Source organism: Delphinus delphis, chromosome Y (genome assembly GCF_949987515.2).
Source record: "Delphinus delphis chromosome Y, mDelDel1.2, whole genome shotgun sequence".
NCBI classification, from domain to species: domain Eukaryota; kingdom Metazoa; phylum Chordata; class Mammalia; order Artiodactyla; family Delphinidae; genus Delphinus; species Delphinus delphis.
Window position 1 is genome coordinate 1,551,586 of NC_082705.1, and position 25,288 is coordinate 1,576,873.

At 39.7% G+C, this 25,288-nt stretch overlaps 1 protein-coding gene across 1 annotated transcript in view; it reads left to right on the plus strand.

The window, feature by feature from the left end:
• The first annotated feature begins 1,363 nt into the window (after positions 1 to 1,363).
• The window catches only part of LOC132419227 (immunoglobulin-binding protein 1-like), a 35,942-nt gene continuing 12,017 nt past the window's right edge, over positions 1,364 to 25,288 (plus strand). Inside the window, 6 exon segments of the mRNA XM_060003226.1 lie at positions 1,364 to 1,433; positions 1,436 to 1,646; positions 2,031 to 2,324; positions 11,107 to 11,302; positions 12,875 to 12,954; positions 13,651 to 13,763. Of these exon segments, the coding sequence (XP_059859209.1) occupies positions 1,364 to 1,433; positions 1,436 to 1,646; positions 2,031 to 2,324; positions 11,107 to 11,302; positions 12,875 to 12,954; positions 13,651 to 13,763 (964 nt within the window).

The following is a 25,288-nucleotide window of genomic DNA, read 5'->3' on the forward strand; positions in this document are numbered from 1 at the left end:
CACTGTGCACAATATGACCTCATCTAGTGTTATTGCTGGCATTACAGGTACAAATATCAGTAGAACATTACTCGCTCAAGACAAAACAGCAGTAGACCAAAGAAGGTCTAAATTGCCAAGTGCCTCAATTCAGACAGGCCAGAAAAGGTCTACTATACCATTTCTCTCATGACTCACAAAATTTATCTAAGATAACAAATCTGTGTTGGTCCAAACATGACAAATGAACATCATTTCGATCAGAGAAGCACAACAGGAAATACTTGAAAGGTCATCTCATTTCTGTAGTTATGCATAGATTACTTAAAATTCTTTCTACTATTTTCCTGGACTTTAGTTTCTCCCCATTCCGACTCACTCTATATACTGTCGACCAGTTAGTCATCCTAGCTCTGCAACTTTGGGCAAGTTACCTAACTTCTCAGGGTCTCAGTTTCTTCATCTGCTAAATGAGGGGGCTGTGCTAGATTAGTGCTTTTTATACTGTGTTACTTAGAGCCCTCGAGTGCTTAGAGCCCTCAGAAGTGCTTTGGTGCCTTGTGTGCCACTGCACAAGTTGGGGAAAAGATGGGCTGAGTTGGAAGGCTTCTGTGTATCTACTTCAAACACAGCAGCCCTTTTAAAAACTATGGGCCTGTCTAAAATTTGGTTTGGAAAAAGAGTTCTGCTACTACAAAAAGTTTAAGTGACATTATACTTACAAGATTTCTAAGGGCCCTTCTGGTTCCCCTAAACTAGGATTTTTTTTTAAAATGTCTCATACACAACAGGGATTTAATGGGATAAAGTGTTTACACACAGAAACACAATAAATGACTCATTGTTATTATTACCTTTTTTCTAACCACTTTTTAGTCTTGGTATTATCTCAATAAGATGCAATGTAATACATAAATGATGATGTGAATATACGATATGCACTGTGAAAGTAACTGGCGATTCTCATGAAGACTGTCATTTTGAAAGCCATAGAAAAATGGCTTACAAAGTTCAAGACCAAATTCAAATTCTGCATATTTTTTTTTCTCTTAGGCAACAGTAAAACTATGTCTTAATCCAAGCAAATATGCAGGAACAAATTATCTTTAGTCTCACAAATACTGTTTTAGAAACAGCAGCCTCATCACACCCGCGCCTCAGAGCGTACGGCACTGCCCAGACCCGGATCGGCGACAAGTAGACACGCGAAAAGCAGCACCTAGGGTTTGCTTGTTTGTTCGCGCGTTGTGTGTCTGTAACAGATGCCTAATACTGGTAATAGACAGCCTGGTAAAATGAGTCTACGGAAACAGTTGCTAGGTTTATCTGACAGCCGCTTCTAGTAGTCGTCCGACGCTTAGGTAACAATGGAGCCACTGGACCAATGTTGCGCCCCGTCCGGTTTCGTTGCTGGCAGCCCCGCCCATTTGTCCCAGGGCCGGAAGTGAGGTCTTCGGTGTTCTTCCCTGCCCCAAGATGGCAACGGCCGAAGATGAGTTACTGCCGCCGCGGCTCCCCGAGCTGTTCGAAACCAGCAAGCAGCTTCTGGACGAAGTGGAAGTCGCGACTGAACCCACCGGCTCCCGCATCATCCAAGATAAGGTGCTCAAGGGATTGGACCTCCTGAAGAAGGCTGCCGAAATGTTATCGGAGCTCGACTTGTTCAGGTATGGGGAGAGGGTAGTATGACTGAGAACGTAGGTAATAATAGTTACCAAGGGCGGAACCATTGATCATGGGTGCAGGAGACCTTTAAAACCCGGAGCCTTTCTTTCCTACCTCCCACTGCGACCTTGTGTACATTGTTTACATTCTCCACCTCTCTTCCGAGATAAGTATCACACGACTCTGCTCCCTAGTGTTGGCTATTTGCATAGGCATTGGGTGTGAGCGCACAGCCACTGTCAGTGAAGAAAACTGGCAGCTGTTCCCGGTGCCTCCTCCCTTTGTCCCACCCACACCCACACCCCAGCCCTTCCCTCCCCCAGGAAGACAGGGCCACAGTTTTAATGCCCAGCCAGACTTCACAGCCTTCTCTTTGCTCTTTCCAGCCGAAATGAAGATTTGGAAGAGATTGTCTCCAGCGATCTGAAGTACCTGATGGTGCCAGCATTTCAAGGAGCATTCGCCATGAAACAAGTCAACCCCAGCAAGCGTCTAGATAATTTGCAGTGGGCTCGAGAACGCTTTTTAAACTACTTAACTCAGTGCCAATACTATCATGTGGCAGAGTTTGAGCTGCCCAAAACCAAGACCAACTCCACTGAAAATAACACTGCTAATTCCTCCATGGCCTATCCTAGCCTCGTTGCTATGGCATCTCAGAGACAGGCTAAAATAGAGAGGTGGGTCATTTGAGGACTGCCCAATGGCAGTGCTGTTGGTGGGGAGGGGTGCATGTTTGTTTTTTTTTTCTGGGGGTGGGGTGGGAAACAATGGTGTGTGTCACTCTTTGGATTCTTATTTAGCATAGGCCCTGGTGAGAGCAAACTCCTGAGTTTCTCAAGAAACCACTGCCTTGGTTGAAATGATCATACCTAACTGTCAGATCCCTAGCACCTTATGGTTGCAAACAACAGCAATGTAGTTTAGCAGAGTGTCTCCCAGTCTCTCCCACATCACAGCACAGCAATACTCACATGGTACAGTGAGGTATCTCTGAAGGGCACAAATATCTTGTACCTATAGTCCATTTGTGGTCAATTGATTGAGAAGCTCTGTTCTAACAATACTGGATGAGGTGTGTAACATCCTGAACTAATATTAGTACTGGCATACTTTATTATGTGACCTTGAACACCTTGCTTACTCTCTTAGTTTAGTTTTTTAAAAAGAGTGCTCACAGTGTTTAGGAGCTATGCTAGGCACTGGGGATTCAAACTAAGTATGGGCGTTTGTATGAATATGGGTGGTCTCTGTCTTGGAGGAGCATGCAGTGTGGTGAGGAATAGAGGCATAGAAACAGTATAAATTATAAAATGATGTGATAGGGAAATGCACAACTTATCGGGAGAGCAGACAGGAGGGGCACCTAACCAAAGAGGGAGCAGGAGAGAGGAGAAGGCTCCCTGGACGAGGTGACTCCTGTGATGAGTTGTTTAAGGATGCATAGGAGTATCATCTAGAGGAAGAAGAAAGGAGGGCTTTAGCCAGCAGAGATAATAGCATTAGTAAAGCTACAGGGACATTAAAGACCACAGTGCTGGGGTGGGGAACAACCGTAAGCAATTAGGTGTTGCTAGGACACAAAGTGGGTGGTGAAGAAGGGGAAAGAATGGTGCTGAAGAATTTGTAGGGTTCACACCAAGGAGAGCTTGGAGTGCGAGGAAGGTGAAAGAATGACCTTGTTCCTGAGAACTTGGGAAGGGGGTTTGAATCCCAGCTCCAAAATTTAATCATTCTGATTTTGGGTAGGTTGCTTAATCCCTCAGTGCCTTAATTTCCCCAGATGTCAAATTGGATAATAATAGGTCCTATAAAATAGCAGAGAAAAAGCTCTTACCACATTGTCCGATACAGTAAGCGCTCAAAAGTCAGCTATTGTTGTATCTTTGTAACTGAGTACCGGTTGTGGAATGAGAGACCTGGGTTTGAGACCAGCTTTACTTATAAGACATTGAACTTTGGGTAACTTATGTAACCTGTCTGAGCCTCAGGTTTCCTCATATGTGAAGTCTAAGTAACAGTGGTACCTATCTCATAGGGTTAAGAGGCATTAATAAAATAAGCCACATAAAACAGCTAGCATAGTATGTGTTACATAGTAAATATTCTATAAATCTTACCTATTATTAGGCTATGCTAAAGAGCTTGAGATTTGTTTGTGACTAGGGATCCACCAGAGGTGGGTTTTTTTTTTTGTCTTAAAGGGTAGCAAGGTCATATTTGCATTTTAACTGGCATACTCTGGCAGCAGTTAGGAAGCATTCTGAGGGAGAAGATTAGATTCAGTTACGTCACAGAGGTGATGAGACCTTACTACTGCAATGGCAGAAGGGATGGAGGGCATATATTTATAGGGTTGAATCTGCAGAAAATGATCAATTGGTTGTGACAGGTAGGGTAGAAGGAAGCAGCAAGGAAGATGTCCATGTTTCTGATGTAGGTGGGTGGCTGTGGAACTCATTGAGATGGGGGAATAGAAGAGGAAGAACAGATAGGGGAGAGTATGAATTGTATATTGAGACATGTTGCATTTAAGGTGCCTAGGAGACATCCAAGTCAAGGTATCTGTAGCATGAAGCTCAGAGGAGAGGCCTGGTCTAGAGACCTGAAAATTGATTGATTCAGTTAACATATTTATTGAGCCTTTACTGTGTGCTAAGTAATGGAGACCCAGACAAAGTCCATGACCTCATGGAGCTCTTGTTTTGGTGGAGGAGACAGACAGTAAGCTAGTAAATAAAAATGTGATTTTTAGGTGGTAAGGGCTTTAAAGAATAATAAAGTGTGGTTAAGAGCTAGTGAGTGACAGAGAATGATTTTTGAGGAAATGGGATAGACTGATATGAAGTGGAATTCAGTATCATGTCCTTTGTAAGAAGGTAGGAAGCCCATTGGCATATAACAGTAGTTTAAACAGTGAGTTTGGTATCCAAATAATCGTAATATAACCCAAAAAAAGACTGTAAATGCACTAGAGAGATGCAAATGGTGTTGTGGACAAAGACCAGGGAGTGATCACATCTGGTTGGAGGGTTAAGGGAAAGGTTTCCGAATGTAGTTGCATTTGAGGTGAGACTAGAAGGATGGTTAAAAATGCAAATTATAGGTTAGCCTGAATGTAAAAGTAATAATACTCATTGTAGAAATTTGGAAAACAGAACATTTTTTTAAATTAAAAATAATTCTTCATCCTAGCACTCAGAGATGATCTTTGTTAACTATCTGATGTATTTCCTTCCAGATATATAGTTATTTTAGTTAATAAATTTGGAAGAATACCATAAATATAGATTTTTTAATCCTTTTTTTTTTAAACCTAACATCCTGTTTTGGTTTCCCAATGTCTTTTGACGCTGTGGTATTTAATAGTTAAATAGTATTCCAGCTTAACAGTCATATCATAATTATTTAAACTAATCTTTTATTGTCATGCTTAGCCTGTTTATGGGTTGATTTGTGGATTTGTTGTTATGAGGAAACATAACTGCATCTGTCACTGTTCCTGTAGGACAGATTTCTAGAAGGACCAGTGGCTAAATCAAAAGGTTTGAATATTTTGGCTCTTGATGGTAATTATATTGCTTTCCACAATAACAAAGTTTCAAAGTATGTCCCACTGCAACAGTATTGAATGGCAACACTTAGAAAACCCAGATGGGCAAGCAGGAAAGATACCACATTGTTTTGGTTTGCATTTCTTTGGTTAGAAAGCTTGATCTGTGAATTTGTTTTTTAATGCCTGACAGATGAGATACCAACACTATCTTTTCGCTAATGGCTCCCATATTTATATCACTAACCCAGACCTCTCCTGACTTTGAACACCATACCATATGTGGATGTTTCACAGACATCTTAAACTTAACATGCCCTAAATTGAACTGCTGGCTTTTTAATGCCCAAATGTGCCCCCACACTCATGTCTTTACCATCTCAATAAACAGACCACCACTCACCCAGGTTTTAAGCCAGAAACGTGGGAGTTAGCTTCAGTTCCTCCCTTCTGAATTGCCACATCCAGTCCATCAACAAGGCCTGCAAGTTCTAGCTACAAAACGTACCTTATGTCCTTCTGTTTCTCTTTCTCCACTATCATACCTTCATCTAGGCCACCAGCATCTCGCACTTGAAATATCCAAAAAGACCTGGATGATCTGGCACCTGCCTCTCTCCAATCTCGTCATATATCATACTCCTCTTGTTCACTAGACTGCTGCCGTAATAGCCTTCTTTCAGTTCTGAACAGATCCAGTTCTTTCCTTCTACAGAGTCTTTGTACATGTTGTTCTCTTTGCATGGAATGCTCTTTATTTATCTGTCTTTCTGGGCTTTGTCTTTCTCCCCTACTGGAATGTATACTTCATGAGAGCAGTAGCCATTTCTCTCCTGTTCTCTGTGGTATGTCTAGCACAGGGCTTGGTATATAGAAGGTGCTCAAAATATATTTATTCTTGACAAGCAGGGGGGAACAACATGAGCAAAAGCCCAAGGCAGGGTAGTTGGAGGTATGTACAGGAAATGGAGAATAGTCTGATTTGGCAGAAGCTAAGAGTAGTACGGTTGGAGGACTATAAGGAAGTGATGTGTATGGAACATTGAAAGGGAAGAGAAGAGCAGAAAGACAAGTTAACGTGTTATAATAGTACGTCAACTGGGAAGAAGTGATAAAAATGAAGTTACAACTATCAGATGTTATTTTTTTCTTACATCTTTATTAGAGTATGATTGCTTTACAATGGTGTGTTAGTTTCTCCTTTATAACAAAGTGAAGCAGTTATACATATACATATGTTCCCATATCTCTTCCCTCTTGCATCTTCCTCCCTCCCACCCTCCCTGTCCCACCCCTCTAGGGGGTCACAAAGCACTGAGCTGATCTCCCTGTGCTATGCGGCTGCTTCCCACTAGCTATCTATTTTATGTTTAGTAGTGTATATGTGTCCATGCCACTCTCTTACTTTGTCACAGCTCACCCTTCCCCCTCCCTGTGTCCTCAAGTCCATTCTCTAGTAGGTCTGTGTCTTTCCCTGCCTTACCCCTAGGTTCTTCATGACATTTTTTTTCTTAAATTCCATATATATGTGTTAACATACGGTATTTGTCTTTCTCTTTCTGACTTACTTCACTCTGTATGACAGATGGGTAAAGAAGATGTGGCACATACATACAATGGAATATTACTCAGCCATAAAAAAAAACGAAATTGAGCTATTTGTAATTAGGTGGATAGACCTAGAGATATTACTTTTGCAAGAAGCATTTATATGATTAGAAAACAAATTGTTCAAATCCTTGTTTAATTTCTGTAAGTCCTCTATCCCCCACCTCATGACTTTACACACTGAGGCCATCCTACATAAAACACCTGAATGGTATGTTCTCTCTCTCCCTCAAAACCTGTTTCTTCACATATCTTCTCTAATTCCCATCTTTGAGGCATAAGTCTTGATTAACTGTACCTACATTCTTTCAACAGAACTGGAGAAGTAGAAGCTGGGTAAGTAATGAGTCTAGTTTTAGGTTTACTGAATTTAGGTCCTGAAGTGACAACTGGACAGCCATGTCCATAGACAGATGGAAACGTGTAACTAAAACTTATCAGACTGTTTTGCTACTAGTGCTAAAAATTCAGGAGTGTCACTGGGTGTGGATAGTTTGCCAAGAAAAAACATGTAGAGAGAGAAAAAAGTCAAGGATAAAACCTTGGGGCAAATTAAGGGAGAAGGAAGAGGAAAGAAAGAGCAGAGGTAAGAGACTCAACAAGGTACAGGTAAAAGTACTTACAGAAGCATGGGGAAGAGAGAGGACAAATGTCATATCCTCTTTGAAGCTTCTCTCTACCTGTCTTCCCTCCCAAATACTGTAGCACTTAGTTTATGTTACGTACCAGGCCATAACAATCTGTTATTTTCTAGACTTGGAAGTTCTAAAGGTCAGAGACCTTGACTAATTTTATCCTTAGTATCCTAATTATATCATTATATCCTTGGTACCCAACCGGTAGTTGGATCATAGTAGGTATTTGAGGTATCTTTGGGAAGGACAGAGTAGTCATCAGAAAGATGGAAACAATAGAGTACAGCAGAAAAAACCTGGGCTTTGGAGCCAGGCCTAGGGTTACCAGTCCAATTTCTGCCACCTAGTAGATGGGTATCATCTGGCCTCCCTTAACGTCAGTTTTTCCCATCAGATAACAATATATTGCTGCTTACAAAGCACTTTCATGAATATTGTTCATTTGACCCTCTTAACAGCCCCATGAAGCAGATATTATCCCATTTTAGAAATAAGGAAATGGGCTCTGAGTACTGACTTGTCCAAAGTTACATGGCTGGTAAGTGACCAGGCTTTATTTTTGTTTTTGTTTTTTTGTGGTACGCGGGCCTCTCACTGTTGTGGCCTCTCCCGTTGCGGAGCACAGGCTCCAGACGCGCAGGCTCAGCGGCCATGGCTCACAGGCCCAGCCACTCCGCGGCATGTGGGATCTTCCCAGACTGGGGCACGAACCCGAGTCCCCTGCATCAGCAGGCGGACTCTCAACAACTGCGCCACCAGGGAAGCCCCGCAGGCTTTAGACTCAGGTCTTCAAATTCCCAGTTCTAGTGCTGTTTAGAAAAGAGAGAAAAGTGGTCATTTGAAAAGGCAGAACATGGATTGAGGGAAGGTGTTTCTAGGATAGGGGAAAGGCACCAGTAGAGTAAAAAATTGTAACTGCTAATGACAGGGAGGATGATTGAGTGAGGCTTGGAAGAATGTGGGTGGGGACAGGATTGATAGCCAAAGTGGAATGGTAAAGACATTAGCTGCTTAAAGGCAAGAGGAGAGGAGGAAAGGTGAAGCTATAGAGATTTTAAGTTAAAAAGGGAAATTGAATTTGTACATTGGCTGGCCATCTGGTGAGCATGATGGTGGCATGGAATCCACAAAAAAATGAGCAAAAAGATAGCTGAACAAGAGTGACCGTTCCACTGAGGTTTGATCATATGAATTTGTAGTTGACTCATTTGACACAAATTTGTAATTCGTTACCTCTCTTCAGCACCTTGGGAACAGAAAAGGGGAATGAATGATGAAAGTTGCCCAGAGTCAGAAGGGTGTCAGGCAGTGGGGAATTCTAGGGTGATAGGGAGTGTTTGCATGCAGCGGCTCACCATAGGAAATCTAGAACAGTGACAAAGGCCTAGCACAGTGGTTTACAATCTGTTCCTTCGAGCCCTAAGATTCCACCACAGTGCATGGGTAGGGGGCATGTTGGGAGCCCTCCTCTGATTTAACCAAGGTGGATTTTATCTTTTATTACTTTTTGGAGGTCCAAATAAGCTCTTATAAGAAGAAAGCGTTCTTCTGCTAAGACAGAAAGGTTTAAAAAACACTGGCCCCAAAGAATAGGAGTTCAGGAACTTAGAAGTCCCAAAGATGACTAGGAGCAAAGTCATAGAAGCAAAGGAAGTACAGAAGAAGGAAAGACCAGAGAATGTGACTAGACCACATGCATGCAGAGGATAGGAAAGGAAGCACAGGAACCTTATTCAAAGGCCCAGTAGACTAACCAAGAATATACCCTGGATTACATACATTCTAAGGCCCTGATATGTGTGTGTGTGTGTATTTTTTTTCCTGACTTAGGTACATCCAGGAAAGAGGATGGGGGTAGGAGTGGCACCAGAGTTAAATGTTCTCAAGTGATATCTGTAATAGAATTCATGAAGTAGGAACTGACCTGTGTAGTGTTTGACTCAGAAGGCCACCTATGATGATGCTGTGACAGTTATTTGTAACATTACATAAAGTGCCCACTTATTGATTAAAAGGAGCAGAAGAGCCTAAAAGTTTTTATAATAAAGAATGTTTCCAGAGGGGAGGTTCTTGACTTTTTGTGGGTCGTGGACCTCCTTAACCTCTCCCCAGGGAGAAAAAAAAAAAAGAAGAAGAAGCATACACGTAGAATTCTATACAAAATTTCGGGGAGTTCAAGAACATCCCTCCCTCCAAACTCTGTCCGTGGACCTCAAGTTAAGAACTCTAGATTTGGGTGAACAAGCACAGAGGAGTGTCTGATTCTGGAGGTCTAAGTGTGGGGTTCCAGACATAGACATTTCAAGATACTTCTCTTGGAAGTCGTGGAGTTTTCTCTTGACTCCTGTCTTTGCCTCAAGACCTTACATCCAATAAATCAACAAATACTGTTATATTTTAATTGCGTCCACATCTCACCACCTCCCTATTTCACGTCACTGTCTCTCACCTGGATTGTGGCAATATCCTCTTACAGATTTTCGTGCTCCACACTTGCCTCCCCCCATTGCCCACAGTCTACACACAACAGAGTAGTCCATTAAAAAAAAGTTCATTTCATGTATTCTACTTTAAAGCTTCCAGTGGCTTTCTCTTCTCAAAATATCATGACATTTGATATTTCATGTCTTCTTGGCCTACAGGTTCTACAAATTATGGTCCTGGCTATCTCGCTGACCTCACTTCCTATTATTCTTCACGCCATGCCAGCCACACTGACCTCCTTGCTATTTCTCAAACATGTCAGGCCAGCACTCTCCCACCCCAGGCACTTCATATTTGCTTTTCTCCCTTAGAACACTGTTTCACATACTGGCATGGCTTCCATCCTTATTTCCTTGAAGTCTTTCCTCAAATGTCATCTCTTCAAAGAAGTCTCTCACCCCTACTTTTGCACCATCACTCTATCCACTTTACCTTGCTTTTTTTCCTTCTTCAGAGCACTTCACCACCACCTGACTCATCTATTTCTTTTTCTCTGTCTTCTCACACTAGAATGAAAGCTTTAAGAGAACAAGGACTTTCTTGTATGCACTGTTGTGTCTCAAGCACTGAGAACAGTACCTGTCACACAATAGGTACTCAGTAAATAGTCGTCCAGTGAGTGACAGATGACGTACTAGAAGGCATCTTGAAAAAGGCAGGCGGGGTGGATATGAGTCTTCAAATTATACTAGGATGAGTTAGAGGAGCTGGAAATGTTTTGCCCATAAGAAAAGAAGAGATGACCATTTTTTAGGCTGTTTCACAAGGAATTCCAGCATCAATGGCAGGTAAATGACCCCTAAGATTCTATGACTATTTGAATCTGTAATTCCCAAATGGACATTGTATATACTAAGCACCCAACCTAGTAAAGGTTGATGTCATAAAGTTGCTAAGGCACTCCCATCTCAAAATATGATGGGAAGAGTTGCTCAGATCAGGTTACTTCGATCTTTTTCTGGTTTCAGAATGTATTTCTCAGCTTCTGCTGATCGCTTCATTGCCTTGTAGTCTTAAGAGAACTGCCTTGGTGGCAAATTCTGAGATATAGAATCTGTATTTTTGCCTAAATGGAAATCGGTGTACCTGGTCATTTGTAAAGGTAAAATTGTATTGTGGCCTTCTTTTGAAGGAACACCTCTTTATTTTTAAGTTCATGGCTAATGTGTTTCTGTGGAACAGATACAAGCAGAAGAAGGAGGTGGAGAATAGGTTGTCTGCAATGAAATCTGCTGTGGAAAGTGGTCAGGCAGATGACGAGCATGTTCATGAATATTACCTCCTTCACCTTCGAAGGTGGATTGGTATCAGCCTAGAAGAGATTGAGAGCATTGACCAGGAGATAAAGATCTTGAGAGGAGAAGACTCTTCAAAAGAGGTAAGCCTGGTTGCTGCCTATATCGCTAAAAAAGCTACTGTCACAGATTTGAATCTTCTACAGGAGAGTAATCGAATTAAAATCCTTTTAAGTCTCCATAAAATCATTGTTCTTATTAAGATTAGTGGAGGAAGGCTGAAGGTTCACTAGGATAGCTTTCTTTCTAGCTTATAGTATTGTTCCCCAGTGTTTTCTAACCTGTAACACACTTCCAGTCTTTTGTAATTTTGTGACATGCTAGGAGGGAAAGAGCCTTCTCTGAAGTGAAAATTGGTTTGGGCTGTGAGCAGTCATGACTGCTGAAGGAAGGCATAGGGAGGTGGGCCTTGAAAACCTATGCGTGACTGTAATAAACAGGAAGAGGGATAGGATGGGAATGAAGAAGAAGTGTGTAACTGGAGAAAGAGAAAAGAGTAAAAAGAAGATAAAGCAAAAGACATGGAATGTGTTTAGATTGGGGGAGAAACCAGGATTTAACCTTACACAGTGATACACTCTCACACCTTAGGTCACCCAAGTATGAAACACAGCAAGGACATCTCTGTGCACAAAATATTGGGCATATTGGTAAAGAAAATTTGTTGTAACCCCACTTTGGCTGCCTCTGAAGATCATAACCGTGTTTTGGAGCTGCTACTTCAAAATATTAGGCTCTGCTGCCACTTATTTTTTGGTTCAGAATATAACATGAATTGAGTTGAATTTATCAGCTAGTTGCAGGCATTTAAGTCCTCAGAGAAACCTCTTGCTAATTTGATTTGCACTAATTAGCTCAGGAGCTTTTGCCTCAGGGTAACATCAACCTAGTTTCTCCTGTGAAAGGATCAAAGAATGAACAATTAGTATTCTAAAACCTTAAGGCCCCTTGGGCATATCTAGATGAGTGGTTCACAAGCATCCTGAGGCTGGACTCTTCTGGATCCTCCCATCTCCTTAGTTTTTTGTTTTTATGCCCTCTCATTTGGTATTGGGATTGGCTCTGGAAGTGATGGAGTTTAGAAGCAAGTGAACATCTTTTCTTTGATCTTTTCTTTGGTGTGCCCCTGGACAGCCAAGTTTCCTTGAAACATTTCTATACACCTATATATGAAAGATACTAACCCATTCTTCACCCCCTTGCATTTAGGAACATCCACTTCTAAAACACCCTAGGGAGCTCATGACAGTTAATAGCAAAATTACATTGGACAGGGTTTTAGCAGAAGGGTCTTCATAATTCAGCTTTAGCACTGAAGGCCAGGCTAAGGAAAGGGGCTTCAAATTCAGCTCAAGGGTTTTAGATGGAACATGGAAGAAGGCTTTGGAATCTTCCTCTTTGGAGGGGAGTATTTTAAAGTCAAGTAATTTTTCACTTGTGGTGAAATGGTTCCTGGGAGAGCTTTCTCTTCCTCCCTTTCCAGCAAGATACTTGGGCCACCTCAGGAGAGCTAACCAACCTCCACCATTAGTATTCTGCATATATATGTTAGAGACTGATAAGTAGGGCTCTTCAAGCACCTAAACACATAAGAGCCTGCATAGTGGGGTGGGCAGAATGATAAGTACACTTCTGATAATTAATTTCCTTTTTAGGTATCAACTTCTCACTCATCTCATCAGGACAGGCCTCCAATGAAACTGTTTGTTCCCACTCGGAACATGGTCCAAACCAAGTAGGTAGTATTAAAAAGTGGGTTGCCTTTGCAAGCCCCCTGCTTTTATGGTTCATTTACAGTGCATGAGTAACAGAAGGTAATGGCTTCACCTGGGGAGGCTGTTCTTTCATCAGAGGGATATTATCTCCTCTGATACTTTCTCTGTCTTCATCAGACATTTCCCTCACAAACTTGAGCTTAAAAATAGGCTAGAAAGGAAACCAACAAAAATTAATTAACTAATTAAAAACAGAAAAAAGAAAAGAATCTAAGGGAGAATTGTAGACCTTAAAATTGTTTCCCACTGTTTCCTTGAGCTACAGTTCTCAAAAGGACATGTTTGCCTATCTAGGTTTTAATTCTGAGTTTTGGGATGCTTTTCCATAGGGTGACAGAAGAGTCTTCTTCCTCTGTGTATCTTTTATACCCTCCAAGTATAAATACTCCTTCCCTCGTATCATCACTCCTCTATGGGGCGTTAGCCTCCAGGATTGCTTACTGGGAGATGATTCTGGGCTATGTATCTTCTCATGAAAGCTCTTGCCTTTAATTCTCCTTTTTTACATATCCTAACAGGAGTTTGCACAAATCCTCAGAAGATAGCTGGGTAGGGGAGCAAGGATGAAACAGACACAGACTTTATGACTAAAGAGAAGAGGCTTTTTAATAGAGCTATTTATGTTTACTTTTCTAAGTGCAGTGTGATTCTTGCAGAGTATTTGGAGCTGGTTATCCAGGTCTGGCATCTATGACAGTGAATGACTGGTATGACCAGCATCAGAAATTTGGAGCATTACCCGATCAGGGTACAGCCAAGAAAACATCAGGTATGGAGGGGTGGGAGGAGAGTAGTTATACTACTTCACTACTGGTCCCTAACTCTGGAGCAATTAAATTCAGACCAAGTATTGTTGCCCTTTAAAAGCAAAAGAAATCTGGACAAAGATTCTGAGTAATAGAACGGGTGGTTGCCACAGGAGAGGGAGGTTGGAGAGGGGAGATAGGTGAAGGGGATTAAGAGCTATACACCTCTAGTTATAAAATAAAGCCATGGGGGTGTAATATACAGCATAAGAAATGTGGTCAATAATATTATGATAACTTTGTGTAGGGACAGATAGTTACCAGATTTATGGTGGTGATCATTTCATAATATATGCAAATGTCAAACCACTGTAATGCACCTGAAACTAACATATTGTACATCAACTATATTTTGATTTTTTTTAAATTGGTTGAGATTAATAGCTTGGCAATGACAGGAGAAAGGGTTGGTTAACTTGAAATAAGCCAATCTGGGGAAAAAAAAAAAAAGATTGGTAGAAAATGAAGAGCCTCAATGACCTGTGGAACAATGTAAAAATGTCTACCATATGTACAATTGGAATACCAGTAGGAGAGAAGAAAGAGAGAGAAGGGGCCATTAAAAAAAATTGAAGAAATGATGGCTGAAATATTCCCCAAATCTGTGAAACGCAAATTTTCAAATTTAGAAATATCAGTAAGCCCTAACTAAGCAGGTTTTAAATACAGTGAAAACCAAGCATAGGCACGTCGTAGTCAAACTGCCGAAAACAAAAGAAAAAGAGAATCTTGAAAGCAGCCAGAGATAAAGTACATATTACACACAGAAGAACAATGATATGAATTGTTGTCACCTTCCCATTTGAAACAGTGAGTCCCAGAGATAGTAAAGCAATGCCTCAATTAAACACTCCAGTTTTATTTATTTATTTATTTAACTTTTCATTACGTTGGGTCTTCATTGCTGGGCGCGGGCTTTCTCTAGTTGCATCGAGCGGGGGCTGCTCTTTGTTGCGGTGTGTGGGCTTCTCGTTGCGGTGGCTTCTCATAGCGGAGCACAGGCTCTAGGTGCTTGGGCTTCAGTATTTGTGGCACAGGGGCTTAGTTGCTCTGTGGCACGTGATATCTTCCCGGACCAGGGCTCAAACCCATGTCCCCTGCGTTGACAGGCAGATTCTTAACCAGTGCGCCACCAGGCAAGTCCCTAAACACCCCAATTTAAAAATGAGTAAAAGACCTTAGACACCTCACTGAAGAAGATTATATAGATGGGAAATAAGCATATGAAGAGATGCCCAATATCATGTGTCATTAGGGAATTGCAAGTTAAAACAACAGTGATCCCACTACACCCCTATAAGAATGGCCAAAATCCAAAATACTGACAACACTAAATGCTAGCATGGATAATGGAGCAACAGGAACTGTCATTCATTGTTGGTGGGAATATAAAATGGTACAGACACTTTGGAAGACAGTTTGTCAGAATTAAACATTCTCTTACCATACTATCAAGCAGTCATGCTCCTTGGTATTTACCAAAATGAGTTGAAGTTAGGTCCACACAAAAATTGTACACAAATGTTTTTAGCAGCTTTATTCATAATTGCCAACATTTTGAAGCAACCAAGATGCCCTCAGTAGGCAAATGGATAAACTGTGGTACATACAGACAATGGAATAATATTCATTGCTAAAAACGAATGAGCTATCAAGACATAGAAAGACATGGAGGAACCTTAACTGCATATTACTAAGTGAAAGAAGCTAATCTGAAAAGGCTACCTACTGTATGATTCCAGCTACATGACATTCTGGAAAAGGCAAAACTATGGAGAGAGTAAAAGGGTCAGTGGTTGCCAGGGATTAGAGGAAAAGGAAGGATGAATAGGCAAAACCCAGCGGATTTTGGGGGCAGGTAGACTATTCAGTATGATGCCGTAATGGTGAATATATGTCATTATACATTTGCCCAAATCCATAGAATGTACAACACCAAGAGTGAACCCTAATGTAAACTGTGGACTTTGCATGATGATGATGCATCAATTTAGGTTCATTGATTATAACAAATGTACCACTGTGGCTCAATGTTGTTAGTGGGGGGAGGCTGTGTCGGTGTGGGGCAGGGGTATATAGGAATGCTATGTACTTTTCATTCAGTTTTACTGTATATCTAAAACTGCTCTAAAGCTAAGGCCTTTTTAAAAAAATAATGTAAAGAGAGAAAGCTATAAAGTCAATGGAGAAATTAAAAGGGAGAAAGGCAAGAAAGAATGGAGAAACAAAAAACAGATGAGATAAACAGAAAACCAATAGCAGAATGGTAAATCCCAATTCAGCCATGTCAGTAATTATGTTAAATATAAATGGAGTAAACCTTCAAATTAGAAATCAGAGATTGATTACCAGACTCAACCACATGCTGTCTATAAGAGGTGCATTTTATTTGTTTTTTAATTAAAGTATAGTTGATTTACAATATTAGTTTCAGGTGTACAGCAAAATGATTCAGTATTTTTGTAAATTATGCTCCATTATAAGTTATTACAAGATAATGAGTATCCCTGTGCTATACAATATATCCTTGTTGATTATCTATATTATACGTAGTAGTTTGTATCTGTTAATCCCATACCCCTAATTTGTCCCTCCCCAGTTTCCTTTGCCCCCTTAGGTAGCCGCAAGTTTGTTTTCTATATCTGTGAGTCTGCTTCTGTTTTTCATATCCGTTCATTTGTATTACTTTTTAGATTCCACATATACATAATATCATACAGTATTTGTCTTTCTCTGTCTGACTTATTTCACTAAGCATAATACCCTCTAGGTCCATCCATGTTGCTGCAAATTGCAGAATTTCATTCTTTTTTATGGCTGAGTAATAGTCCATTCTCTGTGTGTATGTATGTGTACATATATATGTATACCACATTGTCTTTATCCATTCGTCTGTTGATGGGCACTTGGGTTGCTTCCATCTCTTGGCTATTGTAAATAGTGCTGCTATAAACATCAGGGTGCATGTGTCTTTTCAAATTAGTGTTTTCATTTTTTCTAGATATATACCTAGGAATGGAATTGCTGGATGATATGGTAGTTCTATTTGTAGGTTTTTGAGGAACCTCCATACTGTTTTCCATAGTGGCTGCACCAATTTACATTCTTACCAACAGTGTACGAGGGTTCCCTTTTCTTCACATCCTCTCCAGCATTTGTTATTTGTAGACTTTTTGATGATAGCCATTCTGACAGGTGTGAGGTAATACTTAATTGTGGTTTTGATTTGCATTTTTTCTAATAATTATTGATGTTGCGCATCTTTTCACATGCCTGTTAGCCATCTGTATGTCTTTGGAAAACTGTCTCTTCAGGTCTTCTGCCCATTTATTGGGTTGTTTGTTTTTTTGATGATGAATTGTATGAACTGTTCATAATATTTGGGGTAGTAATCCCTTATGGGTCACATCAGTTGTAAATATTTGCTCCCAGTGTATAAGTTTAATTATGTCCCATTTGTTTAGTTTTGCTTTTACTTCTTTTGCCTTAGGAGAGAGAGCCAAAAAAAATATTGCTACGATTATGTCAGAGTGTTCTGCCTATATTCTCTTCTAGGAGTTTTATGGTTTTAGGTCTTATATTTAGGTCTCCTAATCCATTTTGAGTTCATTTTTGTATATGGTGTGAGGGAATGTTCTAATCTCATTGTTTTACATGTAGCTGTCCAATTTTCCCAGCACCATTTATCAAAGAGACTGTCTTTTCTTCATTATATATTCTTGCCTCTTTTTTCATAGATTAATTGACCATAGCCTATTTCTGGGCTCTCTATTCTGTTCCATTAGTCTGTGTGTCTGTTTTCAAGCCAGTACCATGCTGTTTTGATTACTGTAGCTTTGTAGTATAGTCTGAAGTCTGGGAGCATTATACCTCTGGCTTTGCTCTTTTTCCTCAAGATTGCTTTGGCAATTCAGGATCTTTTGTGGTTCCATATGAATTTTAGGGTTATTTGTTCTAGGCCTGTGAAAAAATATCATGCATCTTTTGATAGGTATTGCATTAAATCTGTAGATTGCTTTGGACAGCATGGCCATTTTAATAACATTAATTCTTCTAATCCAAGAGCACAGGATATCTTTCCATTTCTTTGTATCATCTTTAGTTTCCTGCATAAATGTTTTATAGTTTTAGAGTATAGGTCTTTCACCTTAGTTAAGTTTATTCCTAGGTATTGTATTCTATTTGATGCAGTTTTAAGCAGGATATTTTTTTACTTTCTCTTTCTGATATTTTATTGTTAGTGTATAGAAATGCAACAGATTTCTGTATATTGATCTTGTATCCTGCAACCTTGCTAAATTCATTTATTCTAATAGTTTTTGGGTGGAGACTTTAGGGTTTTCTGGATATAGTACCAAGTCATCTGCAAATAATGACAGTTTTACCTCTTCCCTTCCGATTTGGATGCCTTTTATTTCTTTCTTATCTGATTGCTGTGACTAGGACTTCTAATACTGTGTTGAATAGAAGTGGCAAGAATGGGCATCGTTGTCTTGTTCCAGAATTTAGCAGGAAGGCTTTCAGCTTTTCACCATTAAGTATGACATTGGCTGTGGGTTTGTCCTAATTGGCCTTTATTATGTTGAGATATGTTTCCTCGATACCCACTTTCAGAGTTTTTATTATTAATGGATGTTGAATTTTGTCACATTGGTTTTTCTGCATCTATTGAGACGATCATGTGATTTTTATCCTTCCTTTTGATAATGTGGTGTATCACACTGATTAATTTGCATATATTGAATCACCCTTGTGACCCTAGAATAAATTCAGCTTGATCGTGGTATATGATCCTTTTTATATATTTTTAGATTTGGTTTGCTAATATTTTGTTGAGGATTTTTGCATTTATATTCATCAAATATACTGGCCTGTAATTTCCTTTTTTTGTAGTGCCACACTGTGTCATGGAGTGAGCAGGGCCAGAACATTCAGCTTGGGCTGGGGTACACATGCAGCAAAGCAGCTGTGGGAGACCCAGCAGCTCTGCTGCCATAAGAAGTCTGGGCTGCTTCTGGAGTGCCTCTTGAGTAAATTCCAGCAATGGTCACCACTGCTGCTGCATCTGGGCTCCACCCCAGGGCCAGGTCACCTCTCCATCTCAAGGTCAAGTCTTTTCCCAGGTCCTGGCCACCCTAGATCCAGTGCCATGCATATGGCATGAAGTGAGCAGGGCTAGAACATTCTTTCAGCTCTGGCTGGAGAGCACAGCATGGCTGTTGCATGAAACCAGTAGCCTAGGGCAGCAGGCTACTGGTTTCCCTACCCTACCTGAGGGCAATCTACCCACGCAGTACTCATGAGTGGAACCCAGGCTTCTCTATGGACTTCTGTGTATCTTTCTTACAACCTTGGTTGTACAGGAGTCTTTCTGCCAATTTCCAGTTAGTTTTCAGTGAGAATTGTTCCACACATTGATATATTTTTGATGTGTTCGTGGGGAGAGGTGAACTCCACCTCTTCTTACACCACCCTCTTGATCTCCTGTCAAGAGATGCATTTAAATATAAAGGTACAGATTGGTGGAACATAGAAAGATTTTCTAAATATACCATGCTAACAGTAAACATAAGAAAGCTGCAGTAGCTATGTAATGTCAGATAAAGTAGACTTCAAGACAAAAGGTGTTACTGGACTTTCAAAAGGACTTTTAGTGCTGATAAAAAGGGCAATTTATCTGGAAGACATACCAATCATAAACATGTTTGTGACTAATAACAACCTTCAAATCACATGAAGAAAAAATTGACAGAATTAATGGAGAAATAGATGAATCTACAGCCATAGTTAGAGATTTTCATACTTCTCCTTCAGTAACTAAAAGAATTTCTGGACAGAAAATCAGTAAGGACATAAAAGATCTGGAGAAAATTCACAGCCACCTTAACCTGTTTGACATTTATAGAAAAATATATCCAGTAGCTGCAAAATACACCTTTTTTCAAACGCACATTGTACGTTTACTAACTTAGACCATATTCTGGGCCACCAAATAAGTGTCCATAAACTTTCTTTTTTTAATTAAGTAATTTATTTTTAAAATTAATTAATTTGGCTGCATTGGGTCTTAGTTGTGGCACATGGGATCTTCATCGTGGCACGTGAGATCTTTCGTTGCGGCCTGTGGGCCCTTCATTGCAGTGTGTGGGCTTCTCTCTAGTTGTGGCGCATGGGCACTAGAGCACACAGGCTCAGGAGTTGTGGCACACAGGCTTAGTTGCCCCATGGCAGGTGGGTTCTTATTTCCCCAACCAGGGATCGAACTCTTGTCCTCTGCACTGGAAGGCGGATTCTTAACCACTGGACCACCAGGGAAGTCCCTCCATAAACTTTGAAAGATTGAAATTGCACTATGCTCTCTGACCACAATCTAATTCAGTTAGCAATCAATGACATATAGGAATTCACTAAATATTTTAAAATTAAATAAGATACTTATAAATAACCCATCAGTCAAAGAAGAAATCACAAAGAAAATTAAGAAGTATTTTTAACTGAATAATATTGAAATACATTAAAACTTGTGGGATATAACTAAAGCAGTGCTGAGAGGGAAATGTATAACTTTAAGTAGTTATATTAGAAAAAAGAAAGGTAAAATCAGTTACTAAGGTACTAACTTAAGACGTCGGAGAAAACGAGAACAAAATTAGCTTAAAGTATATGGAAGAAAGGAAACAGTAAAGATTGAGAACCTTGAGGGGGGTTGGTGGTCGTAGTGTTGCACAAGAGTCAAACATATGTATACCCTCATGACCTGGCAGTTTCACTCCCAGGTATATACCTAAGGGGAATGAGACCATATTTCCTCAAAGGCCTTGTACAAGAATGCTCATAGCAGCATTATTTGTAATACCCCAAACTGAACACTACTTAAATGCCCATACATAGTAGAATGGATAAATACATTTTGGCATATTCACACAGTGAAATACTATTTAGCAATAAGGTTAAATAGACTATAGTTCTTATAAGTAACAAATATAGCTAAATTTTACAAACATAATTTGAGTAAAAAGAAGTCAGGCACAAAAGAGCATAAAGTTCAGACATGGCTGAAACTTGTATATGCCAGTTAAAAGCCAGTATGGTGCTCACCCTTAGTGGGAGATCAAGAATGGAACTGGATCTGAGGGGGACTTCTGAAGAGTTAGTAATGTTTTGTATCTTAATCTGGGTACTGATTACATGGATGTGTTCAGATGTGAAAATTGATTGAGCTATACTGTGTGTATTTTTCTGCATGTATGTTATATTTCAGTAAAAAGACAAAAGAAAAAATTCATGGATAATATTTACAGCAAAACTAAGTGACAGTGTATCCCCATGAAACTCAAAATAAAAACAGTTAAGGGCAAATCATTCATAGCCACAAGATCAACAAGGAATGGACATCTGTGTAGGAGAAAGCACAAGGAGTTGACAGACCATGTGAAAGACCTGACAAATGGGAGAATTCCAAAACAGCAAACAGGTATTCACTAAAAAGCGTGGCATTCTGACAAGTGTGAGGTGGTATCTCATTGCATTTGAGGTGGTTTTGATTTACATTTCCCTTATGATTAGTGATGTTGAGTACCTTTTCATGTGCCTGTTGGCCATCTCTATGTCTTCTTTGGAAAAATGTCTATTCAAGTCTTCTGCCCATTTCTTATTCAGATTGTTTGTACTGAGTTGTATGAGTTCTTTATATATTTTGGATATTAACCCCTTAACAGACATGTTATTTGCAAATATCTTCTCCCATTCAGTTAAGTTGCCTTTTTGTTTTGCTGATGGTTCCCTTTGCTGTGCAAAAATTTTTTAGCTTCATATGATTCCATTTGTTTATTTTTGGTTTTGTTGCTGTTGCCTGAGGAGACAGATGAAAAAAAATATTGCTAAGACCAATTTCAAAGAGCATACTGCCTGTGTTTCCTTCTAGAAGTTTTATGGTTTCAGGTCTTACATTTAAGTCTTTAATTATTTTGAGTTTATTTTTGTAAATGATGTGAGAAAATGGTCTAGTTGCATTCTTTTACTTGTAGCTATCCAGTTTTCCCAACACCACTAAGCCATTAAAAAGTGAAATCTTGCAATCTGTGACAGCATGGATGGACCTGGAGGGTATTATGCTAAGTGAATAAGTCAGACAGAGAAAGATAAAACAAATGAGTCCTAAAAAACCCAGAAACAGACTCATAGATATAGAGAACAAATTAGTGGTTGAGAGAATGGGAGGATGGGTGAAATAGGTGAAGGGGATTAAGAGATACAAATTACCAGTTATAAAATAAATAAGTCACAGGGATATAATGCAGAGCACAGGGAATATAATCAATAATATTATAATAACTTTGTATGGCACATAATTGACACAAATATAGAATCACTATGTTGTACATCTGAAACAAATATTATATTGTAAGTCAACTATACTTCAGTTAAACATTTTTAATGAAAAAAATAAAAGTGTGGCAGTTCAGTATAAGAACATTAGTTGAAATGGGAGGGGTTTTGCCCTCCAGTAAAAACTGAATGAATACAAGGAACCTGTGGTCAGAAGGTCTGAAAGGGATGGAGCAGGCTAACCCTTAATGAACTCTTGAAAATGAGCCACCAGATCTCCTGACTCATACACCGTCCCACACTGAGGAGAAATTGCTGATAATAAAATTCAGATTGAGCAGAACAGGGACAATAAAGAATAAGGAAAGAAAAGGTCTAGATAAGAATGGGAGACAGGACCAGAACCAAGAACTCTAATCAAGCAAGTCATCGTATTCCTTTAACATATATAAAAACAGCAGAAAGGGAGCCTCTGTGAAGTTAGAAAGCCACCCTGAACCATACTTTCTAAAAGCTCAGGAAAGCTTAGCACACATAAGAATGAGCAACAGATTGTGATGATGGTTCCACAGTTCTGAATATACTAAAAACTACTGAATTGTACATTTTAAATGTGTGAATTTTATGGTATGTGAAAAATATCTCAATAAAGCTGTGAGAAAAATGAGTGGAAAATTAATCAAGGTCAGATCCCACAGAAAATTATCATAAGGAGAAAAAGAAGAGAATCAAAAGCATTCCATGTTGCTTATCTTTTTTATGTATAGTAGTTTGTTAATCCCATACTCCTAATTTGTCCCTCCCTCCCTCCCTCCCTCCCTCCCTCTCTCCCTCTCTCTCTGCTTTGATAATGATAAATTTGTTTTCTATGTCTGTGGGTCAGTTTCTGTTTTGTATATAGATTCGTGTTATTTTTTAGATTCCACATGTAAGTGATATAAAGGATGTAAACTGAAAAAACAAATATATATAACTGAATCACTTTGCTGTACACCTGAAACTAACACAGTATTGTAAATCAACTATACTTCAACTAAAAAAAAAGAGAAAAAGGCGGGGGGGAAACATTCCAGAAAGACACACTCAAAAAACAACAAATTTAAAATATACTGTTTAAAAATAAATTGGAAGACATTAACAAAATTAAATAAGACATGGAAGAACAATACAAAGCAGGATTAGAAAAACTCTGAAATGTAGTGACAACTTGGGGGAAGTAAGTAGAAAGAATCACTTGACAAATGAAGGCTGAGGGACTTCCCTAGTGGTCAGTGGTTAAGAATCTGCCTTCCAATGCAGAGGATGAGAGTTCAATCCCTGGTCAGGGAACTAAGATCCCATATGCCATGGGGCAACTAAGCCCTTGCACTCTAGAGCCCATGAGCCACAACTAGAGAGCCCGTGTGCCGCAACAGAGAGTCTGCATGCCACAACTAAAATCCAATGCAGCCAAGTAAATTAAAATAGAAAAGAAAAGAGAAAGGAAGGCTGGGACTTCCCTGGTGGTCCGGTGGTTAAGACTCCATGCTTCCATTGCAGGGAGCGCAGGTTCGATCCCTGGTTAGGGAATTAAGAGCCCACATGCCATGTGGTATGGCCAAAAAATAAAAATAAAAAAAAATAGAGATGAAGCCTAAGGCAGAACACTCTTTGACATAAATCGTAGCAATATTTTTATGGATCTGTCTCCTCAGACAGAGGAAACAAAAGCAAAAATAAACAAATGGGACCTAATTAAACTTAAAACTTTTGCACAGCAAAGGAAACCAACAACAAAATGAAAAGACAACCTACAGAATGGGAGAAAATGTTTTGCAAATTATACGCCCAATAAGGGGTTAATATCCAAAGTATATAGATAGCTCATATAACTCAATATAAAAAAAACTTAAAAATGGGCAGACGACCTGAGTAGACATCTTTCCAAAGAAGATATACAGATGGCCAACAGGAACATGAAAATATGCTACTCATCAACATTGCTAATGATCAGAGAAATGCAAATCAAAACCATAATGAGATATCACCTCACACATGTCAGAATGGCTATCATCAAGAAGTCTACAAATAACAAATGTTGGCAAGGATGTATAGAAATGGGAACCCTACTACGCTGTTGGTGGGAATATAAATTGGTGTAGCTACTATGGAAGGCAGTGTGGCAGTTTGTCAAAAAATTAAAATAGAACTACCATATGATCCAGCAATTCTACCCCTGGGTTTTTATCCAAAGATAATGGAAACACTAACTAAAAAAGATGCTGCACCCCAATGTTCATAGCAGCATTGCTTACATTAGCCAGTATATGGAAGCAACCAAAGGTGTCCATCAGTAGATGAATAGATATGGAAGATGTGGTGTGTGTATATATATATATATATATACACACACACACACACACACACACACACACACACACACACAGTGGAGTATTAACCCTAAAAAGAGTGAAACTCTGCCATTTTCAACAACATGGATGGCCCCTAGAGGGTATTAATGCTTAGTGAAATAAGTCAGAGAAAGACAAATACTGTATGATATCACTTATATGTGGAATCTAAAAAATAATCTAATAAAAAATATAACAGAACCAGACTCACAGATATAGAGGACAACCTAGTGGACACCAGTGAGGAGAGAAAAGGGAGGGAAGGGCAAGATGGTAGGGGATTAAGAGGTACCAGCTACTATGTATAAAATGAATAAGCTACAAAGATACATTGTACAGCACAGGGAATATAGCCAATTTTTTTTAACATCTTTATTGGAGTATAATTGCTTTACAATGGAGTATTAGTTTCTGCTTTATAACAAAGTGAATCAGCTATACATATATCCCCATATCTCTTCCCTCTTGCGTCTCCCTCCCTCCCACCCTCCCTATCCCACCCCTCTGGGTGGTCACAAAGCACCGAGCTGATCTCCCTGTGCTATGCGGCTGCTTCCCACTAGCTACTGGTTTTACATTTGGTAGTGTATATATGTCCATGCCACTCTCACTTTGTCCCAGCTTACCCTTCCCCCTCCCCATGTCCTCAAGTTCATTCTATAGTAGGTCTGTGTCTTTATTGCCATCCTGCCCCTAGGCTCATCATGACCTTTTTTTTTTTTTTTTAGATTCCATATATATGTGTTAGCATACGGTATTTGTTTTTCTCT